At 47.1% G+C, this 22,914-nt stretch overlaps 1 protein-coding gene across 1 annotated transcript in view; it reads right to left on the bottom strand.

Annotated features, from left to right (window-relative positions):
- Positions 1-5,636: 5,636 nt before the first annotated feature.
- Positions 5,637-22,914, bottom strand: part of BPI (bactericidal permeability increasing protein) — a 33,269-nt gene continuing 15,991 nt past the window's right edge. The window contains exons 8-15 of the mRNA XM_010355340.2: positions 19,246-19,422; positions 18,452-18,511; positions 16,839-17,006; positions 15,596-15,663; positions 12,025-12,067; positions 8,649-8,712; positions 7,464-7,540; positions 5,637-5,987 (exon numbers count right to left, since the gene is read on the bottom strand). Of these exons, the coding sequence (XP_010353642.2) occupies positions 5,949-5,987; positions 7,464-7,540; positions 8,649-8,712; positions 12,025-12,067; positions 15,596-15,663; positions 16,839-17,006; positions 18,452-18,511; positions 19,246-19,422 (696 nt within the window). The 3' untranslated portion in view covers positions 5,637-5,948. The remainder of the gene's footprint in view (positions 5,988-7,463; positions 7,541-8,648; positions 8,713-12,024; positions 12,068-15,595; positions 15,664-16,838; positions 17,007-18,451; positions 18,512-19,245; positions 19,423-22,914) is intronic.

Below are 22,914 nucleotides of genomic sequence, written 5' to 3'. Positions count from 1 at the left end.
AGCAAATAGTACGTAATTGCCAAAGGAATAAACAAACCTTAACGTTTATCTTTACGGACTCTGAGGCCAGATGGCCAGGATTTGAATCCTGACTCCCCCACGGGGTGACTTTGGGCACTTTGTGACTCAGTTTCCTCATCTCTAGTTGGGTTCAGCCAGACGGTGGCATGGCAGGAGGCCAGATGTCAGGGCACTTTTCCCTGCTGTCTTCTCTTGATCACAAGTGTGGCAGTTGGCTGTGTCCTTCCTGATAAGCCCTTGTCCGTGGCTCCCATTATCTCCCTGGGCTGGGATACCCAGGTGCTTTTCTTTGCTGCTTGAGCCTTAGGGATAACAGTTCCTGGTTGGTTTCCTCAAGCTTGTCCCCCGACTCTAGAAATAGCCACTTTATTCAAATCCCAAGAACCATTGCAGTTGGATTCTCTTTTCCTGCCTGAACCCTGATGGACACACTTAGCAACAACTGTGCATTTCTTCTGCACTTACTCATCTTTTGTGCAAATGCCTGCCTCTTGCAGAGAGCTTTGAAACCTTTTCCAGAGTCTGCACAGGTTTTTGTCAAGGCCCTGCTGCTAATGGACTGGGGGACCTGGAATAAACTCCACCCCTCTCTGATCCTCACGTTTCCCCCAAATGCAGATGAGGGCTGGGGACTAGGACAACTTTTCAGAAACAAAGACGTGCAGGCAAGTCCCCCAGGGATCTTGTTTAAATGCAAATCTTGATCCATCGTGTTCCTCTGGGGGCTAAGCCTCTGCATTTTAACAAGCTCCCTGGTGAGGGTGATGCTGCTGACCATGGATCATGCTTGAAGCTTTGGGAACAAGGGACTAAATGATCTCTGAGTTCCCTCCGAGCTCAGTAGTTCTCTAACTCTTCACTCTCCTTTTCGATAGTTTTCTATGACGGTGCCCACACTCCCGAGAATACTGACTCTTGAAAGAGAATGATGTTGTGAATTCCTGCAGTTCTGAATCTCTGCAGGGTACTTTGGAGTTGGGAGTTTAATATTTATGACAGCCTCTCCCCAAGACACATCACCTGCAGATTTGAATGTGTGCCTGTGTGCACACACGCACAGACACACACACATGAGCCCTGAGACATGCAGGCTTGCAAAATAAAAGTAGTAATGTCAGTGATGATCCTTTGTGGCTTGAAGGTTGCACGTCTTGAGACACCAGGAGCACCCTGGAGCAGGACTGGCCATGTGGATAAACAGCTCCTCACCCCAGAGAGCCCTTGCTTTTACAGATGGGGAAACTGAGACCTAGAGAGGGAGAACTGGCCCAGGTCACACTGTGAGCCTATTGCTGAACTGGGGAGGATAAACCCAGACTTCTGGCCAGCCAGGAGCTCTGATTCTTGGGGTCAGGACCATTCAGGCAGACAGCCCTGAAGCATACTTTGAGAATCACTGGCATAATGGTTTTGAGTTATGCAGATGTGGGTTGAAATCCCAGATCGTTTTAAAAATAAATACTTATTGGCCACCTACTATGTGGCAGGCGTTGGGAATACTACTGTAGCAAGCCAGATGGAGTTTTTTTTTTTTTTTTTTGAGACAGAGTCTCACTGCATCACCCAGGCTGGATGGAGTGCAGTGGCATGATCTCAGCTCACTGCAACCTCTGCCTTCTGGGTTCAAGTGATGCTTGTGCCTCAGCCTCCCAAGAAGATGGGACTACAGGTGTCTGTCACCATGCCTGGCTAATTTTTGTATTTTTAGTGGAGACAGGGTTTCGTCATGTTGCCCAGGCTGGTCTCGAACTCCTGGGCTCAAGTGATCTGCCTGCCTCAGACTTCCAAAGTGCTGGGATTACAGGTGTGAGCCACTGCACTTGGTCAGATACAGCCTTTACAGTATAGTAAGAACTGTGTTAATTCAAATTAGAGCAAACTTGGATTACTCTTGTCAACCCCTGTACCGCAGATTTGACATGTATTTGATTCTCATAACAACTTTATGAGGTAGGTACTATTATGATGTTCCCTTTATAGATGAGAAATAGAAAACCTGAGAATTAATTATACTGCCCAAAGCCACACAGTTGGCAAATAGCAGAGGTGGAATTTAAACCCAAGATATTTGGGATCATGTTTCATAGTCTTAACCACTGTGCCATGACCCTATCAATCATACCTCTGATTCTTCCCAATAACCTCATGCCAAAGAAGAGGGCAAGGTTTTAGCTCTCCTTTTCAAAGGAGGAAATAGAGGGCCAGAGAGGTTAAGGAACACTTGCAAAGTCACACAGCTCTTGGGGGGGCTGGATTTATGTTTGAAACCACTGCCAGGTGACTCCAGAGCCCCGGCTCCAAACAGTTAGCTTAGCAGGCCACACAACTTTTCTAGAGACTCCTCATCTGAAAAAGGAGGGCAATGTGTCTACCTTTAGCAGTTGTCATGAGGGTTAAATAGGATAATAAGCCTGAAGAGGCAGACCCAGGGCCAGGGCTGCTTATGGCCGCTAGCGGGATATGGCAAAATGATGAAGACAGTGCTTAGTCTTCCTGTGCCCCTCCCCACCTTCTCTCCTTGCATAGGGTACTCCTCCCTCATGTTTATTTAATAAGTCAGCATTTCCAAAAGGAACCCCAAGAAGGCAATGCTTATCCCAGAAGGGAAGCTGCTCTGATGGTGAGCTTTTAGGCGGTTTAGAGTGAGCAATTCCTTTTTCTCCCTTCAATTGTTTTTTGCCACTTTGACATATATTTAATACACCATAAAATTAACCCATTTAAAGTGTACAATCCAGAATTTAATTTTAGAACATTTTCAACACCACCCAAAGAAACCTCAAACACACATTTGCAGCCATTTGCAGCAGACACTGCTTAGCCTGAAGGGAGAAGCTGCTCAAATAGTGGTTCTATAGCCAATTTGGCAGAACCTTTGGAGTGTGTTGGCGAATGCTGCTCAAACCCTAACCCCCAAGCAACTGCCTTTTCTCAACCATTAGAGAGAAGTTCCCAGGCACAATGCACCAATCTTCAGGTCCAAGAAATATTTAGGTTGATGGAAAAGTAATTGTGTTTTTTTTGCCATTAAAAGTAATGGCCAAGACTGGATTCCGTGACTCACACCTGTAATCTCAGCACTTTGGGAGGCCAAGGTGGGTGGTTCACTTGAGGTCAGGAGTTTGAGACTAGCCTGGCCAACATGGAGAAACCCTGTCTATATTTAAAAATATGTATATGCAAAAAAATTAGCTGAGCATAGTGGCGTGTGCCTGTAATCCCGGATACCTGGGAGGCTGAGGCAGGAGAATGGCTTGAATCTGGGAGGTGGAGGTTGCAGTGAGCCAAGATCACACCACTGCACTCCAGCCTGGGTGACAGAGTGAGACTCTGTCTCAAAAATAAATAAATAAATAAATAAATAAATAAATAAATAAATAAATAAATAATTGAGGTTTTTGCATTAAAAGTAACGGCAAAAACCGCAATTACTTTTGCACCAATCTAATAATTGCATTTTTTTTTCTATAGAGCATGGAGCAGGGGTGCCTGTATGTTACAGAAAGTAGAAGGCAGGTGTAGAAGGGGGCTAACTCCAAAGAGAATGAGTGTGGGGGATGGCAGGTGTGTCTCCATACTTACCAGCAAGTCTCCCCAGCAGCCAGAGGGCTCTTTTACAAATGTGAATTGGATTGTGACATTCTTCTGCTCAAAACTCTCCAATGCCTTGCTTTCTCTTTTGGAACAAAACCTAGAGTCCTTAACAGTCCTCATGGCCTCCCAGTCTATCCCACACTGTGCTTCCCTTCTCTCTGTTCCTTCCACCCTTGCTAGCTGCTCTTCTCTTTCTATTCAGAGCCTCCACCAGCCCCTGGCTAGTGGAGAAAAAGATGCATCCTTCTGGTGGACAAATTAGAGAAAGACTTTTGTTTCCTCAACCTGGTACCTTTTTACAGTGTACAGCCTATGCCACAGAGCAAAGAAGTTCTGCTTTAAACATGCCAACTCCCCCAGAACAGACAAGATTTTGACATCTGGGAGTAGCAAAAAGAGCGTGGGCTCTGACGTGTGGGCATAGATAAGGTGGGAATTCCAGTTCTGCCACCTGCTGGCTGTGGGATCAGGGAAGCGTAACTCAATTTAAAACATTTGAACAGTTCAGCTCAGTGGCTCACCCCTGTAATCCCAGCACTTTGGGAGACCAAGGCAGGTAGATCAGGAGTTCGAGACCTGCCCGGCCAACATGATGAAACACCATCTCTACTAAAAATACAAAAATTAGCCAGGCATGATGGCACATGCCTGTAGTCCCAGCTACTCAGGAGGCTGAGGCAGGAGAATTGCTTGAACCTGGGAGACAGAGGTTGCAGTGAGTTGAGATCGCACCACTGCACTCGAGCCTGGGCGACAGAGCAAGACTCTGTCTCAAAAACAGCAGCCAAAAGTTTGAGCAGTTCCCATCTTGGGGGATGAAGAATGCTATCAGGATTAAATTAGATCATTCATGCCCTTTGCTTGACTCCTGAGAGTATTTGATCAATGGTCCTCTCTTCTTCTGTGGCCCTAGAGCCTTTACCTCCATTTAACAGAGAATCAGTGATGTCAGCAGAAGTGTGTACATTTTTCTTCATATAAAAAATAAATACCCTTTATCTGCTTTTGCTCGATACCAATGCTTCTCTTCAGTTTTACCATCACCAAACTGGTTGAAGCTTGAATAACAACACATTCCTAATTTGTGCCCATCCCTTGCACTCTTGTCCTTCTGATGCTTTCAGAAGTCACGATAAAACATTTTAAAAACTAAATTGGGTCATGTGGTCCCCCACTCTACCATCTGCATCAAATTCCTCCAGTGTGTTGTCACTCATCCTTTTGGTCTCAGAGCAAATGTCAGCAGCATAGAAAGGACTTCCAGGATTCCTCAATCAATTTGAAGTACAATCCATAAAACCTCATCTAATGGGCCGAGATAGCCCCCTCTGATGTCCCATGGCAGGAAATGGCCCAAAGCCCCCAAGGAAACTCCCCAGAATTCCAAAGACAGTCTGAACTGGTGATCTGGCTTCCACACCAGGGCTGGGAGAGTCATGGGGAAGTGCTAATTGCACCCAAAGATGTGACTGAAGCAGAAAACCCTAACGGCCTCTGTCACCTGGCCTAGTGTTCTGCTTTTGGGGACAATGGCTGGCCAGGAGAACATGGATGAAGTGGGGGTCATCACCATAGAGCCCAAGTGTGGGGCAGGGAACGCGGGCTGTGCAGGTTAGCTGTTCAACAGCGACACTGTATGGTGGTGACGGGAGCAACAGTCCTAGTGGACGGGTGACTACACAGGACAATGGGCTGTGCAGAATGACCGGTCAACAGCGACACCATGTGGTAATGGAAAGAACAACAGCATAGTGGACCGATCCACTCTCCAGACCCTCTCTGTGTGACATTAGGAATTTAGACTAAGAAAATCCCAAGGACAGTTGGAACAATGAGACTTTCTGTTAATGGAGGCTGTGGGGACTCAAGAGATTGATTACAGAAATAAAAAGAGATGATTGTATCTGTGCTGTAAATTGGCACTGCCAGCCACATTGGTTACAGCCAATGAATAATAAATAAATGAACATAAAACAAGAAACAATACCAGCACACAGAATCCAAAGGGAAAAAACAAAACAAAACAAAACAGAAAGTCTTTTCGTGAAGCACAAATGGAAATTTCTTGGTTACAATTGAAACACGATTCCTGGAGGAAATATCTCTGCAAACTTAGCCCTTGAAAGAAGCTCATAATCCCTAAAATACACACCATGCACTTTTCCAACGAACAAAGTTTCCTCGTGTTTAGATCATTTCTGAATCTGAGTCGAAGAAGTTTGCAAGGGGCTCTTGGTTAAGATCTGGAGAGGATTCCCTGGGGAAAGGCAGCCTGTGCCCCACAGCCCATCAGGAACAGGTGCGGCTGACAGCCCCCGGTACCCCTGGCGCCTTCATTTATAGACAACATCTGCACCGAACAGCAGAAAGTTCTAGGGAGAGATGAGAATGTCGTCACCACTTAAGATGCACCCCTTGTTTGTGAGTGTGCAGCTGCTGGAGTTTTAAGAAGGACATTTTGGGAGCCTGCCTATTGGGAAGGAGAAAGGTAGGGCCAGTGGGGGTCACTCAGTGTCTCGCCACCTGGATCTACACATCAACAGCTGCCAACACCTGCGAATCTGTCAGCAGCTTCCCTGGAAGCTGCCTCCTTCTCAGACACAGAGACCCCCCAGGCTGTTTTAGAGGCCTTCATTTGTCATCCCTGCCTCATGGCAGCTCAAGGGAGTGCTTGTTACAATCAAGCCTGCAAAACCACTTCTCTCTGCTCCTTTGTGCCCTTCACTCAGGATTTTTAGAAATGAAGAAATTAAATTGTGCCATGGGTCATTTTATTTTTTTTAAAGCATGAACTTGGTAAAAGGTGGGGAACATGTGGTATGTGTTTCCTCTGCACTCTTGGCTATTTTTCTAGAGTCTCTCAGCCCCATTAATTAGCTCCCTGGTCTAAAGAATTGAGGATTGATGGACTGGATATTGGGGGAAAGGGAGAGGGCGGGATCTGCGTGATGCGAGGCTACCCATGAGGACCACAAGTTATCAGGAAAGCCTTTGACCAAGGTAACAAATGCAACACTGGGTGATGGTTTCGCTACAGAGGTGACAGCTTTGTGGGGACATGCTGGGTTTAAGAGGCCTCAGGGTGGAGACATTGAGGGAGCCTGCAAATGCACAAGCTGAGAGTTTGGAAAAAATAAAAAGACTGGAAGCATGTCTGGGACACTGGGTGGCACACACGTGGCAGCTAAGCCTGAAGAGGTTGACGAGAGTGATGAAGGCCAGCCACTGGTGGGGGAAGAGAAGAGGCCTGGGGAGGGGTCCTGGAGATCTCCAGCTTGCAGAGAAGGGGTGGGAGAACAAGCAGAGGAGGTGGCAGGTGGACAACCAGGAGCTAGGGGAGTGCTGGAGACTAAGAGAAGAAAGCATGCCCAGGAAAGGCATCGTGTCAAATGCAGATGGAGATCAGCCTGGGTGAAAGCCACGAGCGAGCCTTCTGTGCTGTGTCTAAATCTGCCAGACATCGACCACATGTTATACCCAACAGTGCCTAGTATGATGCTGGGTGCAAAAGGCGTGTAACATATATGTGCTAAATATTTAAATGCACCTTATAAAAGAGGTTCTTTGGCCAATACATGTATTTCATTTTTGCCGAGTGTAGTGTGGGAACGGTGCAGCAATGGTTCAAAGCCAGGAGCCTGGCTTTGCATCTGGACTTCATTTAACACTGTGTGGCTTTTCTGAACCCTGGTCTTTCTTCTCCGTTTTTTAACAGCACCCACATCCCAGGGTTGTTGTAAGGGTAGAAGGCACTTGACACAGGGCTTGGCATGCAGGAAGCATTGCGGCCATGGGCTGCTGTTGGTCACTCATTAGGGGAGATTTGTGGGAAAGACCCCAGGACTCACCTGGTAAGGCTGAAGCACCATGTTGTAGACCTGGACTCTGGCGGGCATCGGGAGAGGGCAGCCTTTCTGTAGTTTCTCTGTGACAGAGACCGACGGTGAGGACCAGCAGAAAAGAAAGAGAAGAGCAGGGGAGGAGGGAAGGCCAGAGAGCCCGGGTAGAAAGCCTCCCTGAACTGGCATGCCTGGCCCTAGGTAGGGACTGGCATGGGCGTACAAGCCTGAAAGGAAGGCTGCCCTGGAGTCTGTACTTCCCCCTGTTGTCCATCAGCCCCAAGTCTACCTCTAGGACCTGCGTGGACTCCATCCCCATGATGGCCCTCCTGAGGGCGCAGCACCACTGGTGTACACTAAACCAAAAATCTGCTGCTTGCAGTGGTGTGGACAGAGTGTGGTGTGTAATTAGGGGTATTTAATGCATGTGTGCATGAAACGCCTCAATGTTAAGGATAAAGCCAGAGGCGGACAGTGGCCAGGGCAAGTGCCCCACATACCGCCACATTCTGACATGGAATTCTGGAGGAATCTAAATTAGAACGTGGCCTTCCAGGTCATTACAAAGCTACATTTGTCAAGGTAGGAGGACAGATCCCAGGACTGATGTATCATATTTCATATGATAATTTGTTGGATTAATCGGGAAGTTCTAAATATCCTAGTCACAGGTTGGTTATATGGGCCTCTATTTGTACTTTTGCCCCTTGCTCTCCAAGGTCAGAGGCAGGCCTGCCTGAAGTTTTGACCAGCGTGGTGATCTAAGCTCTGGGAGGGGTTATCAGGGCACCACCTCATCCTTCTTCCAGAGTTGGAAAAAGACCATGGGCTTTGTCTTCACAGCTGGGATCAAACTCATGCCCCACCCCTTGCCTGCTCTGTGACCTGTCACTAAATCATTCTGTTCTTCCACTTCCTCCCATAAAAGTTGGAGATGTTAATAATCCTTCATCTCATGGGGGTTTTGGAAGGACAAATTCATGCAATAATTAATCAACCCATGTGTAGTAAGTCAACCCATGTGAATTCCCTCTTTGTTCCATCCGTTTCTGGGTCAGATGCCATTTGAGGTTCACGCGACATCACCACTGCCCAGCCCTCACACCTGGGGCCAGGTATTCGCTGGCTGTAGGTAATCAACCCCACCCTCTTCCCCCATGACTAAAAATGAATCGTTTCTTCAAAGTTCCTTACCGTTAACCCTGGGCAGCACAAACGTGGGTACAATGTAGTTCATGATAGACTGCATCAATTCAACCTGGAAATCAGAGGAAGGATGGGAGGATGGTCCTGCATCACCAGGACCCTGCGGGACCAGCAGTCCTCATCACGCCACCTCTGTCACCCTCCTTTCCCCTAGCGCTGCTCAGCAACAGTTTTCCCGCACAGCTGGGAAAACTGCTGAGAGGTGGACGCAAGTGATATGTGAACACTTGGCAGCCCAGTCAAGGTCATGGAAGTGCTTTCTTTTGCTCCGATGGTTCCAGATGTAAAGCATCTTCTCAACTGTAAGGTGCAAGGCCTTACAACTCATGACAATGATGAGGAAGGTCATCAGAGAGTATTTAAATGGGAAAAGCTCGGCTTAAAAAATGTGTCCTTTCAGAGACTGCAGTAAGAAGGCAAATCGAATCAACCTCTTTGAGGGCTATTTGGCGCAATGTTCATCAAAAGCCTGTGTATGCCTGGTTGGGCTCGGTGGCTCATGAATGCAACCCCAGTGCTTTGCGAGACTGAGGCGAGAAGATCACTTGAGACCAGGAGGAGTTCAAGACCAACCTGGGCAACATAACAAGACCCCTGTGTGCCTTTTGGGCTAGCAAACATTCCTCCAAGAGATTTATCCTAAGGAAATAACGTAGGGTGTAGGAAAAAATGTGGATGCAAGAATGTTGACCAAAGCAACAAATGTATCCAAAACAATAAATTAAAAGCAACCTCCATGTCCAACAATAGGGGAATCACTTGGTAGAAAATGGTAATACTTTAATAGAAGGAAATATTATGCAACTGTTAATAATGAGATTGCAGAAATGTAAGTATCAACACAGAGATAACCATGATATGTTTTTGAGTGAGGAAAACCAGGCTATAGAAATCACATCATTTCATTTTTTAATTAAATAGGCATAGCAAAAGGTCAGGAAGGATATACTCCAAATTATTATCTAAGTGATGAAAATATGCATGGTTTTTATTTTCTTTCTTTTCCAAATCTGTAGGTTCTGATTGCCCTATAGTGCATATGTTTTGCTTTAGCAATAATAAAAAAATTTAAAAATACTGTAAAACCCTCAAGATGCTTGCCTGTAGTTGTGACATTTACAACTTATAAATATATACATATTTGTTTCTGGAACAATTGAGTCTCCTTTCCTGGCCTGTTATTCCCTGGCCTCACACCAAATGCAGTGCCCTCCTTCCTGTGAATCCTGGGAACTTTAAATTTCTATTTTCTACAGAAGTAGAAATTATTTATGGACTTAGTCAAGCCACCAAGAGAGCCTTGGCACCACTAAGTCCATGAAAATACAGTGAGGTTGCATTTGGTCCTTCCATTTTGGAATCTCATTCGGTGGAAATGGCTGGCTGGATTTTTATCAGATTTGAAGGGGACACTGGGATGGTATGACTTTGGGGTTGGGGGGCTTACAAGGCACTCACTTGGTAGGGAACTTGGGGGCATCTCGGGAATTTAAGGAAATGTTCTCCAGAGCAGCAGAAACTGGGATTCAACCAGAGGCCACCAGGAGATTCAGGTCAATGTAGCAAGACCCTGGGCAGGATCAGCAGACAGCAGCTTCTGATGTTAGACACAGGGCAGGCACTCTGTGTGGCTGGTGTTGAACAACATGAGCGACTACTTACTGCTAACAGGGGCAACTCGTCATCAATGCCCCTCGTGAGGGCAGCAGGGGCAAATCTACTTAATGACGAGCAGTGATTCCTGGGCAGGGGAACCACCTACTTGAGCCGGGTTTCTCCCTGCTCCTCCCTCTCCTACCAGCCCTTTCTCCATGTCACTACGTAGCTCTGCCATTTATCCAACTGCTCCACCCAAAACCCTGGAAGTCACCTGGACAATTCTTTCCCTCACCACACAGCCATGAGGGAGGCTTCTGTGCTGTGTCTAAATCTGCCAGACATTGACCACATGTTATACCCCACTGTGCCTAGTATGATTCTAGGTGCAAAAGAAGGTGTGCAACAGATATGCGTTAAATATTTAAATGCACCTTATAAAAGAGGCTCACATCTCTCACTAAGTTCTGTCTAAATATACTTCCAAAATATGTCTCCAATCCACCATCTTTCTCTTCTTCCTGGCTGAGTCCCAACCCCCAGCATCTCACACAGACAAACACACCAGCCTTGTCTGTAATCCATCCCCCACTCCAGCCAGGGGAAGCTTTTACAAAGGTATAAATCCACTCACAGCACTCGCTGCAGTAAACAGTGCACTGGTTTCTCACTGCCTGTGCAATACAACAATCTCCCCTCCTCTAGCCTAGCCCAGAAAGCCCTGAATGAGCCAGCCTATGCCTGCCCCTCTGGCCACATCTCTTCCAATGTCCCCTACTCGCTCTGCTCCAGACACACAGGCTCCCTTCATTCCCCAAACACGCCAAGCTTATCCCCACAACAGGGCTCCTTCTCCTCTTTCAGTCCAAACATCACCTCCTCGGAGAGGCCCTCCCTGATCACATCCTCTGACTTCATTCTCCACCACCACTTTCCACCCATCCCCGCTTTGGTTTTTATAGCTTTGATTGGTACTGAAATGATCCCTCTCTCTCTCTCTCTCTTTTTTTTTTTTTTGACAGAATCTTACTCTGTCACCCAGGCTGGGGTGCAGTGTAGCATGATCTTAGCTTGTGTAACCTGGAACTCCTGGGCTGAAGCCATTCTCCTGCCTCAGACTCCCAGGTATCTGGGACTACAGGTGCATGGCACCACACCCACTTAATTTTTATTTTTTATAAGAGATGAGGTCTTGCTATGTTGTCCAGGCTGGTCTTGAAGTCCTAGCCTCAAGCAATCCTCCTGCTTTGGCCTCCCAAAGTGCTGGAATTATGGACATGAGCCACTGTGCCTGGCCTTTCATTTCTTATTGTGCTGTCTTCCTGCTGCCATGTAAGGCTCTGAGAAGGCATCACTTCCCCATCTTGTGCATCAGCCTACTCCACACTTGGAACGGTACTTGGCACATAATAGGTGCTCGATAAAGTAATTCATTTGTTCATCCAACAAATATTTGTTGAGCAGATTTTCTCTACCAGACCGTGCATGTTTAATCCCATTTAAACCATTCTACACTTACCTAGGTGGGGAAGGTCTGGAGTTCAGAAAAGGGAAGTGACTTGCCCAAGGCCTCACAGTTTGTAGGCACGGAGCAGGGATTCTGGCTCAGATCCCTCTGCCCACCAAGCATCTCGAACCATTAATTCACAACCAAATTAAATGCAAATGAGCCAGTAGCTTCTTAAATAATGCCACGAGCCTATGACATGTCCCTCTCCCCACCACCAGGTCAGGAGGAGGAAGAAGCCACCAAGGGCCTCAGACTCACCGGGAATGGGCCAATATTTGAGTGCTTCAGTTCCAGGAGCAGCCTGTGAGAGGGGGAGGGGGGACTGAGACCACCAGATGCCCGACTAGCGTGAGAACCCAGTTTCTAGAGAGGAGAGACCCACTCTGGTGGATACTGCCCGGTTTTCCCACCCAGTATCCACTCCCCTTCCACCGGTCATAGCACCCCGATGTTTCCTTTGGAGAATTCATACATTCCCTGCATTGTTAGTACTGTTGACCCCACAATGAGCTCTGGGCCATACTGGCCAAAGAGCATAGTCCACCTCTGCTGCCACAGTCATTGCTGCAAGGATGTACCTCTGACCTATGATGGCCCAGTGCAAGTCAGTCCCAGGACTTCTGCTGGGAATATTGGGAATGAGGTATTCTCTTTTCTCTGGGAAAATAAGGAAACTCCTTGTGACTATTTTGCTGCCACTTGGTGACAGCCTGCTGGGCAATGAAGCCAGCACAGAGGATAGCAAAGCCAAGAGAGGGAGACAGATTCCCAAGGATATCATTTGAGCACCTGGGTCTTTCCTTGCCTGAAAACCTTGGATTTTTCAGTTATCTGAGCCAATATAGTATTTTCCCTTTATGGCCTTTATGACATTTTTTAACAGTGATCTCAGAGGAAGCGGGGAACATATGGCTGTTTATTGAAACCCAACCTTTCATTAGCTGTGTTGGGTGCTTTATCCCACTGAATCCCAGAAACATTACAAGAGGCAAGGGCCATTACACCTATTTTTACATATGATGAAACTGACACTAAGAGGTCAAGCAGTGGTCCCAGGTCACACAGCTAACAATCAGCAAAGCAGGGTTTCTTTTTTGTTTTCTTCTTTGAGATGGGGTCTCACTAGCTCAGGCTAGAGTGTAGTCACGGCTGCAGTGCACAGCAAAATCACAGCTCACTGCAGCCTCGACCCACCCTGGGCTCAGGTGATCCTCCCACATCAGCCTCCCAACTAGCTGGGATTACAGGTGTATGCCACCACATCCAGCTAATTTTTAAATTTTTTTTTTTGTAGAGACGGGGTCTCACTATGTTGCCCAGGCTGTAATAAAGCAGAGTTTTGGCCAGGCACAGTGAATCATTCCTGTAATCCCACCACTTTGGGAGGCTGAGGCAGGCAGATCACTTGAGGTCAGGAGTTCGAGACCAGCCTGGCCAACACGGGAAACCCTGTCTCTACTAAAAATACAAAAATTAGCCAGGTGTGGTGGTGGGTGCCTGTAGTCCTAGCTGCTCGGGAGGCTGAGGCAGGAGAATCGCTTGAACCCGGGAGGTGGGGGTTGCCGTGAGCTGAGATAATGTCACTGCACTCCAGTCTGGGTGACAGAGCAAAACTCTGAAAGAAAGAAAGAGAGAAGGAAGGAAGGAAGGAGGGAAGGAAGGAAGGAAGGAAGGAAGGAAGGAAGGAAGGAAGGAAGGAAGGAAAGAAAGAAAGAAAGAAAGAAAGAAAGAAAGAAAGAAAGAAAGAAAGAAAGAAAGAAAGAAAGAAAGAAAGAAAGAAAGAAAGAAAGAAAGAAAGAAAGAAAGGTTTCAAACAGGGCTCCTCGAAGGCAAAGCCCGGGTTGTCTCCAACACTGTACAAAGCTTGAAAACTTGCCCTTGCTCCTCAAGAGTCAGTAGCCCCAGGATTTCTGCTCCATGGATTCTCACACCCTATCCCCATCCCCTGCATATCCAGAAAGCCTGTGCTCAGCCCACACCCAGCTCTATCCTCTCCAGCTCCTTTACTCGAGAGGCCCGTGGGTGTTTCAGGAGAAATTAAATCTATACGTTTCTGAGGCAGTAACGCTTGTCAACACGATGCCAGGAGAAATGAGCCGCGCATAAACCTCTGGGGCCCGTCTCAAGGTGAAGAAGGATGGCTCGGTGCCAGGGAGAAGGTGGGACCGGGCAGGGATGTGGGTCAAGGCTGTGTGAAAACAGCACAAACGTGCTGAAGAGGCAGGTGCCAGGTCTAACTGCGGAGGGCCATCACATCTGCTTGCATACAGTGTTTCCTTCTCTCTGCCCCCCACTCTCTTCCTCTGTCTCTCTGAGCGTCTCCCTCTGTCTCTGCCTTTCCTTTTCTACATCTCTCCCTTCCCTTCCTTCGTGTCTGTCCCCTTCTCTGAGTGTCACTCTCTGTGTCTCTGTCTCTTTCTCTATGTCTCAACCTCCCTTTCTGTATTTCTTTTACTTTAAAAAAATCCATGTATTTATTTTGAGACAGGGTCTTGCTCTGTTGCCCAGGCTGGAGTACAGTGGCTCGAACATGGCTCACTGCAGCCTCGACCTCCCGGTCTCAACTGATCCTCCCACCTCAGCCTCTCGAGTAGCTGAGACCCCAGGCATGCACCACCACACCTGGCTAATTAAATTTTTTTTTTTTTTTTTGGTAGAGGCCAGGTCTCACTATGTTGCCCCGGCTAGTCTTGAACTCTTGGGCTCAGGTGATCCTCCCACCATGGCCTCCCAAAGTGCTGGGAGAGAGGCGTGAGCCACCATGCCTGGCCTGTATTTCTCTTTCTGCATTTCTGTTTCTCTTTCCCTCTTGCATATTGAGTGTTTATTCTGTCCCTGGAAGTGTTCTAAACATTTCAACACATATTAATACCTCATTTCAGCTCACAATGATGCTGTCAGCAAAGTAATTACTGGGCTTATTTTATTTTATTTTATTTTTTGAGACGGAGTCTCATGCTGTCTCCTAGGCTGGAGTGCAGTGGCATGATCTCGGCTCACTGCAACCTCCACCTGCCAGGTTCAAGCCATTCTCCTGCCTCAGCCTCTCCAGTGCTGGGATTACAGGCGCCCACCACCGTGCCCGGCTAATTTTTGTATTTTTAGTAGAGACGGGGTTTCACCATGTTGGCCAGATTGGTCTCAAACTCCTGACCTCAGGTGATCCTCCCTCCCAAAGAGGTGGGATTACAGGCGTGAGCCACCACTCCCGGCCTTACTGAGCTTATTTGACAGCCAGAGAACTGAAGTTGGCAGCATTTTGGTGCTTGCCAAGGTGAGCTGAACTTCAAACGCAGGCAGCCTCATGTCAGGGCCACACTCTTAACCACAAACTCCCCTGCCGGGACTCGAATCAGGGCCATGTGGATTCTAGAGTCTCCCAGCAGAGGATGGTGGTTAAAGTCCTGAGGATGGGGTGAGAAGAAGTTGAAGTGGGATTTTCTAGTGTCAAGGAAAGCCAGGGACATGGGACAGCTGGATGCTGTTGTGGTTCAGTGGGGATCATCAGCTGACGCTTCCCAGCCATGAGGACTGGCCGTGTCCCAGAAAACAGGACTGTCACTGCTAGAACTGGGACATTTATAGGTAAGCTGAGATGGTTGGTCACCTACAATGTGTGGCCTCGAGCAAGTCACTTTTTCTCTAAGCATCAGTTTCATGGTCTGCAAAATGGGGATACTGTGACCATTGCACACTCTTTGAGGTTTTAATGTGATGAACCAACAGGAAAGCAACAATGCAGTGCTTCTGTACATCACAGGGCCACTGCCATCCCATGGACACCAAAGACAGAGGGGCAGCCCCCTCCTCCCCTCACAGGCCCACTTACCTATCCACCTTGAGCTTTCCAACAAGCCTGTCGGACTTGGCACCAACCTCCATGGAAGCAGTCGTGTGCTGCCAAAACAACAACCCAGGGTGAAGCGCCCCGACCCAGGCGCCTGGCTGCAAGCCTCCAAACCGAGAAGGGTCAGCTTCACAGCAGCTCAGCAGGGCAGCGCACACAGTGGGGTCAGGCCTGCAGAGCCGGAGGAGTGGGGAGACTTCCCTTGGCTTTGTGGCTGTTGAGTCCTAAACTGTCAGCCAAATTCCATTTTCTCTCTCTACTTCCAGGACCATTTCAGAGTTCTTGGGCCACTCTTGGAGGGGCTACGTAAGACAGACCTCAGGGCTGCAGTCCAGGGTAGCCCTGTTCTCACAATCCCTCATTCATCAATTCATTCAAAAAATATGAGGAGGAAGTCCTGGGTTCCCACCTCAGCTGTTCTGTGCAGTCTGTGTGGCCTTGGATGACCCCTCAGGACCTATTCTGTCTGCAAAGTGGGAATAACAGGTCTCAGCTTGGGAGACCACGTAGACTTGCCTGAGGCCTCTAAATGCTTCCTGGTGCAGAGAGTGTCTGAACCACGCCCTCAGTGGCCGTATGGGTGCCACCATATCTTTGTGGCGTGATGGAGTGATCAAAGGGATGAATGGATAAATCAACCATGGAGTGAAAACTGAGGCAAATGAAGGATTAAAAAATATGTGAATGAAGGAATAACAAAGGTATGCATGAATGAATACATGATGGATGAATAAATGAACAAGTATGCAAATGAATGATCAATTGAACAAAGGCATAAGTAAATGAATAATTGAATAAATGAATGCATGTGGGAATCAGAAAAGGCATATTTCAAGTCAACAATCTAATACATAACTGAATGAATTAATAATTGAATGAATGAACAAATACACAAATGCATAATTGAATGACTAAAGATATAAGTGAATGAATTGGAAACAGTACACATATTTCAAGCCAATATGGAATGAATAATTGAATGAAGGAGAAATTGACCAAATGAATACTTGAATGAATAAGTAAACAGATGCACTAGTGAATGGCTGGGGGAATGAATACCTTCAGGAGCCGGCACCGTTGAGTACAGTGACTCAAGTCTCAGGCTCTGGAGTGACACAGTCCAGGTGTGAATCCGGACAGGATTCACATGATCTCCTGACTCCAAAGACAGTGCTCTTGGGACTGTCTGGGGCTCCTCATCTGTCCACACCCAGGAACAGCTTACCATGCCAATCAGGAAGAGGGAAGCCAGGGAGGAGTTGGGGAGGACGGCAAAGGTCTGGACGTCCACGGCAGGGTAGAAGGTAAGGCCGGTGGGCTGCACGGACAGCTGTGGTGGGGTAGAGGCTGAGACGTGAATCTGTATCTTCATGTTGGGAAACATCTTGGCCACCTGCAGCCCCCAGTGGAGACAACCAACGAAAGGAGGAGTTTCTGTTAAAATGTTTATGAATCCTATCTTGGCCTGCCCCTGCTTAAATACCTTCATTGTCTTCCCGTTGCTCTTAGAATAAATCCTAAGATTGCACAGTCTGCCAGCTGGCACCCTGCCAGCCTCACCACACGTGCCTCTGCCTCTTGTCTTCCATCTTCAGCCACACGGAACTCTTTCTGTGCCTCTAACTCAACAAGCTTTCTTGCCATCTAAAACCCTTTGCACTCTCTGTTCCCCCTTGTTAGATGCTTTTCCTCGCATTCTTCTCTCTCGGCTTTTTCCCTTCCTTCAGGTCTCTGCAGATGTTACTTTCTCAGACAGCAGTAGCGGCTTCAAGGGGGAACTAAAGAGGGCATTGATGACCTTCTTCCCGTCTCTCTTAGTCTCTGATCTTCCCCCAGTTAAACCCACAGTCTGAGTAAAAATAATGTGATTGTTATGCAAAGAAGGTTCAAGACAACACTCCTGGATACCCCTACCGGCAACACCTCTCCCCTCAGCCAGAGCTTCTCTGTATAGAAATTTATGGGGTTTTACCACCAGAGATGCTGCTATGAGAATGTTTGTGTCCCCCCAAATTCATATGTCAAAACCCTAATTCCCAGTGTGGCTGCATTTGGAGAAGGGCCTCTAAGGAAGTAACTGAGGTTAAGTGAGCTCATAATGGTCAGTCAGGCCCTGATCGGATAGAATTAGTGTCCTTATAAGAAGAGACACCAGAGAGCTCTCTCCCACCCACCACCATGCATGCATTGAGAAAAGGCCCTGTGAGGACACAGCAAGAAGGAGGCAGTCTACAAGCCAGGAAGAGAGCCCTCACTAGAAGCCAAATCTGCTGACACCTTAACCTTGAACTTCCAGTCTCGAGAGCTATGAGAAATAAATTCTGTTATTTATGCCACCTGGTCTGTGGCATTTTGTTATGGTAGCCTGAGCAGAAAAAGACAGAGGCCCTCCTTGACCACCTTGTCTAAAGTAACCTCATCCACCTGTTGGCTTCACTGGTAACAGTACACATTATTTTTGTTATTGTTTTGGGTATCTGGATGACATTTTTCTCTCTCTCTACTGGTCTGGGAGCTCCAGGAGGGTAGGGAGCTGGCCTATTTTGTTGGGTTCCCAGCACAGGGCCCCAGGCACATGGTGGGCATTCAATAGAAATGTATTGCATGAAAGATCCTCCCTCCACCACCTGCCAGCATCTACTCCCACACCTGATCAACTGGGCACTTGGAGCCTTTCTCTGTTCTGGGGATGAAGCTGTTTCTACCCTTTCATGCTGGGTTGCTTCTGGATCTTGTGTGTGTATGTTGGGTGGAGGGGTGGGTCTCCTTATCCACTCAGCAAAGCCCTGTCCTCCCAGAACCCCCGGGCTCACTAAAGGAAAGCAAGGTCTTTCATACCTCAGGTAGGAAGTTTCCAAAGAATTTGGTTGTCAGTCGAAATTTGGACTCCTTTGGAATCTGTAGCAAGAGATGAGAAAAGGATCTTGGAGGATGCTGTTATAGACGGAGTGGAGGGGGTGAGTTCTATAAGGGGGTGAGAGGCTGACTGCACGCACAGACAGTGGCCAGCCCCTATGTGACAACAGAGCACTGACCCATAAATTCTGCAGCAACCAGCCTGGAAGCCAAGCCACACCTTCTGCAGCAGTTGGCCCAGAATGGTTAGGAGCTGGTCAGTGACCGCCTGCTTGCTTTTTGCTCCTGAGAAAGCCCAATCTGCCCTCAAACCAATCTCATAGGATGCCACATTAAGGCTAAGGCAGAGTCTGCCTCTGCCTTAGCATGATGCTAGGACTGGATGACAGAGTCTGACAAGTACTCATCAATGTAGCCCTTTCGTTTCTTGATTCATTACTTTCTACATTCAAAGCTCTGTGTTCGGTCCTCTCATAGACTAATATCTCATTTAATCAGGCTTTACTATCTCATGGAATCCTCATGACACCCTTTGGAGAAAACCAGTTATTGGTGTTTTACAGAAGACAAAACAAGTTCTGAGAGGTAGAGTAATTGACCTGGGCCACCCAGCTGGAGAGGGGTGGGGCCGATATTGGAACTCAGCTCTAGCTGACTCTAGAGTCAACACCTTAACCTCCCTCAATGTAAGAAAAGCTTTTTCCAGATTTGTCTGGAAGGGCTGCAGGACTCTGGGTCCAGTATTCTTCCCACACCCACCCACAGCCCAGCCTTACCATGTCATCTCTAAGGGTCATCTTCAAGACCCCAGCCTGTTGGTATACAAGCCCGGCTGTGTTGAAGAAGTAGTCTGAGAGGCCCAGGTATACCATGTGGTCATGGGCAGCAGGAAACTCCATCACTGGTGGAGCAAAGGGAGGTGGATTGTGGTGGTTCTGACTGTAAAACTCCCCCTGGGGGTAGAGGCAACAGAGTGAACCCAGATATTCTTCAGGAATTATAAGTCAATATCTCCATCCAGGAAAAAATGGGCTGAAGACACCACTTGTACACTTGCAAAGGAAAAAGCAATGACCAGAAGTTAACAGTAGCATCAAATGCCTCCTGGGCATTAGTTTCTAAGTGCTTTTCATGCCAGTCCTGGGAAGGCAGGTGTAATTATGATCATCGTATAGGAGAGGACACTGAGGCACATGGAGGTGAAGTGACTTGCCCAAGGTCACACAGCTGGTAAGTGGCAGAGCCAGAAATTGAACCCAGGCCTCCAATGTCCAGTGAACATTCTCCTAACCACTCCATTGTCTCAACCTCAACCTTGCTAGTAAGCACAGAAGCCCTATGAAAAGAACAGTGAAATCTTGTTTGTTTCATCTGTAAAGTTAGCAAAATGGGAAAAGAGGTCTATTGTTTTGAGTGTTGTGTGTGCTTTAAACTGATGCTATCTAGTGTTTGGTGAGAGCATTCATAAGCTTCTAGGGTTGCTCTTTATGTTTCTGAAAAGCAATTTGACAATATGTTGCAAAAGCAGATCATTTTTTAGCAAATAAATGTTGAGCTTAAAAAACCAAATTATAGATGGATACATATGGTAGGATACCACTTACCTAAAATTTAAAGGCCCATAAAAAGTATAAAAACACAGGCAAGAGGGACACACACCAACATCATCAGCATGGTTCTGGGGTGTGGGGAGAGGTACTCAAGGGGGCCTCCTTAGTTATTTCTACAATGTTTTTTATTTTTTTAAAAATCAGAAGCAAATATGACAAAATGGTAAGATTTCTTAAATCTGTGTGTTGGGTACTTGGAAGTGTATAGCATTCTCTGTACCTTATAATTATTTTATTACTTAAAATTAACAAACATAACCTCCATATTATGGAATACATGCAACTCTTCATAATAATAAGATGGACTGGGCGCAGTGGCTCACGCCTGTAATCCCAGCACTTTGGGAGGCCAAGGCAGGTGGATCACCAGAGGTCAGGAAATTCATACTAGCCTGGTCAATGTGGTGAAACCCCATCTCTACTAAAAATACAAAAAATTAGCCAGGCGTGGTGGTGGGAGCCTGTAATCCCAGCTGCTGCTGAGGCTGAGGCAGGAGAATCGCCTGAACCTGGGAGGCAGAGGTTGCAGTGAGTGGAGGTCGCGCCATTGCACTCCAGCCTGGGCAACAAGACAAAACTGTATCTCAAATAATAATAATAAAGATGGACCTATGTACTGACTAGAAATCATCTTTAATACATATTGTTAAGTGAGAAAAGCAAGGAGAAGAACAGTGTGTATCCATTCATGTAGATCATCAGCAAAATCTAGATGGATTTTCTTATGCATTTATGTGAGTGCTTAGAACCAGAGACCTGGGAAGTTAACACACTCCATGGTTGTCAGTGATCAACTCTGGGCAGGAGCCCAGGAGATAAACAGGACCTTTCTTATTCACTGAAGATAATTACTTATTGTTTTAATCTTTTACTCTGTTGTTTCACTTAGATATATGTGGGTATTCATATTTTTTTCTTAGTATGCCATTTGGTCTAGCAATTCCACTTCTAGGAAATGCTCAAGGATGGACAGAGACACAATTGCAAGGATGATCACTGCAGCTTTGGTTACGTTTGTAGAAAAAAATGGAGAGCCCAAGTGTCCCAGGAGGGAGCACTGTGCTCGTACCTTATCCCAAGCTGTCCGCTGAAAAACCAAGCAGCCAGTAAAGGGCTGCAAGAGGATATTTTGTGGATGGCAAAGATGTTCCTATCACATGTATCGATTTTTTAAAGTTGTAAAGCAGAATATATAATATGACACGTGCAAAATATATGTCTGTGTGTATTTTGTTGTCTGTATGTGAGTACATGTGTGTGCATTTTTTCCTGTTTCTATATTGTGGGTTTTGTGTGTATTTGTTTTTATGCCTATATATGTGTACATTTGTTTCTCTCTCTCTCTCTCTCTCTCTCTCTCTCTCTCTCTCTCTCTCTCTGTGTGTGTGTGTGTGTGTGTGTGTGTATCTTCTTCTGTTTCTGCAAAGACAAGGGTTGGAGGGATCTACACTTGTTTATTGATGGTGCTTATCTCTAGGTTGTAGATTCGGGTAATTCCTCTCTCTCTTTTTCTTTCTTTTCCTTCTTTCCTATATTTATTTCTGAATTCCTCTGCAGTTTCTAAATTTTCTTTTTCACATTGAATGTGTTTTGAAACAAACAAACTGTAAACAAAGAGGCAAATCACCAATGTGGAAGGACTGAAGGAGGCACAATCCAGGATGAATTTCAGAGTGGGACCCACCCTTGCTGGGGTGGTAGGGAAGGCTGCTCTGGGAGTGACAGCTGAGTGAAGACCCACGTGGAGTACTATAAGAAGCCAGCAGGGTAGAGGTGGGCATTGGGAAGGAAGGGAGTACCAGGCAGAGGGAACAGCTAGGACAAAGACCCTGAGGTGAGAGGAAGCTTAACCTGTTTGAGGAAGTGTAAGGCCAGTGTGCCTGGTTGGAGGGTGGTGAGTAAGGGAGGGAGCAGCATGCAATAAAACTCCATCCATCCATCCATCCATCCATCCATCCATCCATCCATCCATCCATCCGTACATACATACATACATCCTTCCTTCCATCCGCCCACCCACCCACCCACTTACCCACTTATCCATCCATCCATCTATCCATCCATCCATCCATCCATCCATCCATCCATCCATCCATCCACCAGTACACCCACCCACCCATCCACCTACCCACCCACCCATCTACCCACCCACCCATCCATTCATCTGCCCACCCATCCACCTACCCATCTATCCATGCATCCATCCATCCACCCATCCAAACACCAATACACCTACTCACCCATTCACCTATCTGCTCACCCATCAACCCACCCACCCACAGATCTATTCATCCACCCACCCACCCACCTACCCATCCATCCACCAATACACCCACACACTCACTCATCCACCTACCCACCCACCCACCTACCCACCCACCCATTCATTCATCCACCCACCCATCCAACCACTTATCCATCCATCCATCCATCCATCCATCCATCCATCCATCCATCCACCAATACACCCACCCATCCACCTACCCACCCACCCATCTACCCACCCACCCATCCATTCATCCACCCACCCATCCACCTACCCATCCATCCACCAATACACCCACACACTCAACTATCCACCTACCCACCCACTCATTCTTTCATCCACCCACCCATCCACCCACTTACTCATCCATCCATCCATCCATCTATCCATCCATCCATTCATCCACCAACACACCCATCCCCCCATCCACTTACCCATCCACCTGTGTACCCACCCACCCATCCATCCACCCATCCACCTATCCAACTACCCATCCATCCATATATCCATCCACCCATTCATCCATCCAACAAATAATTTATTGAGCACCTACTATGTGCCAAGCATTG

The sequence above is a fragment of the Rhinopithecus roxellana genome, chromosome 13, assembly GCF_007565055.1.
Source record: "Rhinopithecus roxellana isolate Shanxi Qingling chromosome 13, ASM756505v1, whole genome shotgun sequence".
NCBI lineage: Eukaryota > Metazoa > Chordata > Mammalia > Primates > Cercopithecidae > Rhinopithecus > Rhinopithecus roxellana.
The sequence above is the reverse complement of the archived record's forward strand: the minus strand, read 5'-3'. Positions and strand labels throughout refer to the sequence as shown.